We start from the raw sequence: 6,111 nt of genomic DNA on the forward strand, positions 1-6,111 counted from the left end.
TGAATGCCAGTATCAGGAAAACTGAAAGAGAAAATTCTGCAAAAAAATGATATTCTTTTGTTAAAGTAAGCCACTGACTTCAAACTTTTCTAACACATTTGTGAAAACTTCATTTTTTTTTTTTTTGGTTTGAGATTTATTTGAATGAGCTGTTATGATTGGAGACATGAGAATTTCAGATTAATGTTTTGCAGCCAGAAAAAAATCCCTCTGGAAAGCTGGCAAGTATTCATAAGTCAGCCCTAGAATTATGTAGGTTGAAGGCTCCCCAGTGGACAGAGCGAACATATAAGAAGGAAACCAGAGATCTGGTGCTATTACGCCCCAGAGTCTAAGGGAACGAGTAAGCACAGAATTCAAAGCATTCTTCAGCTTGAAATTTTAAGGTAAGTCTTAACAATTTATACATATTTGAGCTGGAAAGCACCGCATACATTAAAGAAAATAGTTTTTGTAGATGAACTTCCTCTTTTTCCTGTGTTTTAAGACTGCATTTTGCAAACCTCCTAAATTCTTTAACTGCTATTTCTCTTACAGGAGTGCATTTAGGAGCTAAGCAAGGTGATTTAGGATAACTGCTTTAAACTCCAGAACCAGTAAGTGTTTAGTAGAATTTAGTTTTGATTCTTTTTTTGATGTTAATTCATAAAGTCATACAAAAGAACAGGCTCTTGACAAAAAAATGATGGTTTGATGTTCATTTGGATGTTTTCTGGTGATTACATTCTAAACTGAATAGTTTACTTGTATGTGCTTTGAAATTATCTGTAGTAATAGATTTTCCTTTGTGTGTTTATCTTTAATTTTCTTTTGTTTGGAAATAATGTTACTAGTTTAAAGAAAACAATATCCCTAACCGGGAAACCTGATTTTAACACTTGAAAGTCATGACGATTTATTTCTGCTAAACTGAAAAGCTAGCAAAGAAAAAATGATAGGACTATATCATGATTAATCAACAATGTTTGATTCTTTTTTCACTGAGCAATCAAAACCATTTCTGTTTGAACCTGAAACAGGTTTGGTTGTTTTGTTTCCTTTTGCTTTTCCTAACTAAACTGAAAATGGATTATTTTCTTACAAAATAGACTGCACTTACATATGCATATCTAAAACCAATATTCGCTGTTAAAATTGGAGTGAGGAGCTTTAGGAAATATGCACATATTCACAATTTCCCATTTTATTATTAATGTGAAAGCAATGGAAAAGTAGAACTAAAGAGATTATTTTAATTAGCAAAACCAACCATGACCCTCCATCCCAATATGTTCCTTCTGCATATTCTTTCAGTCATTTGTACACTTACCTATTTTTTCCGTGGCTTATGTTACTTATATTTTCCATAGCTATGATGATTTGTATATAAGTTACTTGAATAAAGCATTTCCCTAAGAAGCAGCAGGCAACAGTGTGATTTCTAGAAAGCACACAAATGGAGAAATATCCTCCAGTGTTTTTGAAATACCAAATTCTCTTTGTGCTCCTTATTTGTCTCATACAATTCCTACCCTGACTAACCTTCTAAGTCTTTAAAGTTTCCATAGACACAAGAGGAAAGAAAGGGAAAAGGTAGTTTTCTTCAGAATTTTTAGTCCCTGATATTAAAATATCTCACTTCTTGCTAACAAGGAAATGATTTTGTTCTTCTTGAAGAGGTAAAAGTCATTCTTATTAGACAGGCATGGTCCCATTTCATAATGTTTCCATATAATCATTTACTTATTTTAACCTTGTGCACATTTTCAAAATGCTTGTGGCTCAAATAGCCCCTAGTCTTTGTATGTGAGTTAAGAGCTCTATTTTTCTCCCCTAGAGGATAAGAATTGGGAGTTGCAGACATTTCAATATGAAGGACAACTTCAATCTTGCCACCATCAGTAAAAACATCACCAGCAGCCTTCAGTTCGACCATTTGAACATATCTGGCAACAACGAGTCCATATTTAACTGCTCGCACAAACCATCAGATAAGCATTTAAATGCAATTCCTGTTCTCTACTACATTATTTTTGTGATTGGGTTTCTTGTTAATATTGTTGTGGTCTCACTGTTTTGTTGTCAAAAGGGTCCTAAAAAGGTTTCCAGCATTTACATTTTCAATCTTGCTGTGGCTGACTTACTCCTTTTGGCTACTCTCCCTCTCTGGGCAACCTATTATTCTTATAGATATGATTGGCTCTTTGGACCTGTGATGTGCAAAGTTTTTGGTTCTTTTCTGACCTTGAACATGTTTGCAAGCATTTTTTTTATTACCTGCATGAGTGTTGATAGATACCAATCAGTTATCTATCCCTTTCTTTCTCAGAGAAGAAATCCCTGGCAAGCATCTTACATAGTTCCCCTTGTTTGGTGTATGGCCTGTCTGTCCTCATTGCCAACATTTTATTTCCGAGATGTCAGAACAATTGAATACTTAGGTGTGAATGCTTGTATTATGGCTTTCCCACCTGAGAAATATGCCCAATGGTCGGCTGGGATTGCCTTAATGAAAAATATTCTTGGTTTTATTATTCCTTTAATATTCATAGCAACATGCTACTTTGGAATCAGAAAACACTTGCTGAAGACCAATAGTTATGGGAAGAACAGAATAACCCGTGACCAAGTCCTGAAGATGGCAGCTGCTGTTGTCTTGGCATTCATCATTTGCTGGCTTCCTTTCCATGTTCTGACCTTCCTGGATGCTCTGGCCTGGATGGGTGTCATTAATAGCTGTGAAGTTATAGCAATTATTGACCTGGCACTTCCTTTTGCCATCCTCCTGGGATTCACCAACAGCTGCGTTAATCCCTTTCTGTATTGTTTTGTTGGAAACCGGTTCCAACAGAAGCTCCGCAGTGTGTTTAGGGTTCCAATTACTTGGCTCCAAGGCAAGAGAGAGAGCATGTCTTGCCGAAAAAGCAGTTCTCTTAGAGAAATGGACACCTTTGTGTCTTAAACCTGCTAATAGGATGCATGCAATCAACTGGCTATTGTTTTTGAGGCCCACCTGAATTGTCTTTAAATGGCTTCAGTAAAATATTTCTTTCCCTTATCTAATCTTTACTCACCCTGCCAACATAGGAAAGAAACCAAGTGTGCCTGTAAGTTTTTATCCTTCACTGACTTTCAGGACTTATGTATTGCTTTTTTTTTGGGGGGGGGGCGTATTTTGGCACAACATTATAATTGATGAATCTATAGCCAGATTATCATAGCTATAATCTAGAAGTAATTGGGGATCTATAGCAAATTAAGATTAACAACAAATTATGAGTGATGAATTGGAGTTTCAGATTCTCCATGAAAAATGCTGGCATTTCCTTGTGGAGGTCTGTATTCAATTTCAACAGATTTTCTTTCCTCATAAATAAGGGCCAGTTTTAACTTCTCACATCATTTACCAGACAATATAGCACAAGAGATGAGCATTAAGTGTAGCATGATATACTATTCTATATATTCAATAGATTGGTACTGGATTATTCAGGCTCTCATTACATATTTTCTACTTTTCAAGAAATTATAAGTTCTATGGCTTTTACATTTCATTTGAGCATAACTTTGTACTTGACATATAGATACATATTGAGTAGGTCTAGGAATGTGGATTCAATCACACGTCCATGTTTTAGCTTATTCTTATACTTATAGAAATTAAAATGTAGAGTAAAACAGAATTGAAATTAACAAAGATTTTGATATTCACTAAACTGAACTTTAAAAACTATTTTTTATCCATTTTGACTATTGTTTAAAGTTTTTCTGATGATTTTTTTGAATACAGTAACAAAACACTTTATTATTATACAATACAAAGGTCACCTTTTACATTTTTAAGCTTTTGAATGAGGTGCTTTGATATATACAGTGGTGACTTGATTTTAAATTATTCATGCTTTGGTTCTGGGCTACTTCTCAAAATATCTGTGAGGATTCTTCAATTCTTTAACGTATGAAACTGTAAATTGATATAAGAAAAGGTTATGCTAGAATGAAATTTTTTGTACCTCCTGGGGTGGGGCCAAAGATACCCAGTAAATGGCAAGTTTGTTGTCAAACAAGGAATTTATCAGAATATAGACACCTTAGAGAATAGTTTTAAACTGTATCTATGGACACTGTTCACAGAATTTAATGTAAGATTCTGTGAAGTGGATTTAAATCAAGCACAGGTCTATAGATCTTCTCAACATTATTAGACTCCTTAAGTCAAAGGAATATATTACCTGAAACTGGCAGAGTTACTTAATGTTTGCTCAGATTAGAGAATGAACATTTTAGTTCAAGATTTCATTCTGCACCAGCCCCATATTATATCAGGTTACCTAAGATCTTCCCGGACCAATAATGACCTGTGAGGTAGAATTAAAGTTCTGGAGACTTAATATTGCTGCCGGGTTCTGGGGTTTCAAGTTGAAGAATCCTCACATACCGCTTCCTGGGAAAACTCTAATTTCATGTAATCATCTTGTTTTCAGTAGAAACAAATAGCTAAATGTATAATTAGCTATGACTTCATGTTTTACTTTTTTACAAAAATATCTCATAAAAATAAAATCATTACTGGGAGATCCTGTGTGGTAATTATTTCTTTTATCTGTTTCCAAGGGTCAATGCTTACCTTCCCTTGTATTAGTTTCCTCCATCCAGTCCCTACTCACACTTCTTAGCTTCAGCCTCTTTTGTATCCCATCAAGGTAACTCCTCAATGGGCCTATGAAAAGCGTATGCCACAAATGAATTCTGATCCCTTCTGGGGTGCAAATGACAAATTTGGTGTCAAGCAAGTCACCTGCCAGGTATAGCAGTGCAATGTGGATTTTAGCATTTGACTATTTCCTTTCAACATTCAGCTCATGTCATTGTCTCTCCCGCAATCCTAACTATTATAGATCCTTTCTGTCCCCCTGGGGTCCATTAGGGAACAGAATTGCTCCTTTCTTTCTTGGGATTTTAAGACCAATGTCTGCTTCCACAAGAGGGTAGTGCTGAGCCCTGAGAAACAATTTCCTTACTTTTTCTCTGGAAGTAGGAAGAAATGTTAATTGAATGGATCATGCAAGAATATGTGAACTCTAACTGTAGGTATGTTTCTAGGTACAAATATGCTTTTTCTTTTTTGAAAACAAAAATTACAGGTAAGTTTTTGAGAGACTATGAACAATTTATTCTTCTCATTTGGCTACTTTCCAAGAAATACTTAATCTCCCTTCTCTCCCATGATTTCATTAAAAAACTCTTGTCTAACACAATGCCTGGGAAACACATAATACTAATAGCAGCAGCAACAACAGCAAGAGTAGCCACTACTAACATGTTATTTTGTGTGCATTGTCCCATTTTATTCTCACAACAACTCAATTATCATTTTATGAATAAGAAACTGAGGCGTAGGTCAGTCCTTTCTAATCTATACATCTGAATCTGACAGATTAACTGGGTAATCTCAGAAGAGTATTTAGTACCTTAAATATGAGTTTCAGGTTAGCAAACAAGTATTTCAGAGACACTCTTTTTTAATATTTTATTTATTATTTTATATGTATGAGTGTATTTAGCCTGAATGTATGTTAAGTGTACCTATGTTGTAAAATGTCCTCAGAGGTCAGAAGAGGGTGTCGGGTCCCTTGGAACTGGAGTTAGGATCAGTTGTTAACTGCCATGTGGGTGCTGGGAATCGAACCCAGGTCCTCTGCAAGAACAGCAAGTGCTCTTAACCTCTAAGTCATCTCTTCAACCCCAAAGACACTCTTATACATACAATCTCTCAGCCTTCATGCGGAACCTAACAAATACAAGAGTCTCTAGGCAGGTGGTCTACTTGCACTTAGGAAGGAAAAGTGAGGAAGTAAATAGATAAGTCTCTCTCTTGTTCTCCACTGCTCCCACTTCATGCTGTAGGATAACAGAATTACAAGAAGTAACCGCTACGTATATTCTGCTGCTGCCTGCACCCTACACACAAAGCAAGACAGGCTCCTCAAACACTTCTTTTGAGGAACAAGTATTCATTTTACTTCTTTGGTATGAGATTACCTAGGGTTATCAGAAATGTCCCTCTCTTGCAACTTTCCAAAAATACATGCATTTTATTATGTGAGGTGAAATATGAATTCTCTATCCTGT

General features: G+C 35.6%; 1 protein-coding gene across 1 annotated transcript; it reads left to right on the plus strand.

Annotated features, from left to right (window-relative positions):
- The first annotated feature begins 274 nt into the window (after positions 1-274).
- On the plus strand, positions 275-4,533 carry Agtr2 (angiotensin II receptor type 2). The gene is made up of 3 exons (XM_008851885.2): positions 275-386; positions 538-596; positions 1,817-4,533. The coding sequence occupies exon 3, from the start codon at positions 1,850-1,852 to the stop codon at positions 2,939-2,941; it is 1,092 nt and encodes a 363-aa protein (XP_008850107.1). The 5' UTR covers positions 275-386; positions 538-596; positions 1,817-1,849; the 3' UTR covers positions 2,942-4,533.
- Positions 4,534-6,111: the final 1,578 nt, after the last annotated feature.

This window comes from Nannospalax galili, unplaced genomic scaffold (assembly GCF_000622305.1).
Source record: "Nannospalax galili isolate Female #2095 unplaced genomic scaffold, S.galili_v1.0 scaffold1366, whole genome shotgun sequence".
NCBI classification, from domain to species: domain Eukaryota; kingdom Metazoa; phylum Chordata; class Mammalia; order Rodentia; family Spalacidae; genus Nannospalax; species Nannospalax galili.

What these genes read in the sequence shown, in the direction of transcription:
- Agtr2 (XM_008851885.2), top strand. Translation starts at nt 1,850, where the DNA reads ATGAAGGACAACTTCAATCTTGCCACCATCAGTAAAAACATCACCAGC.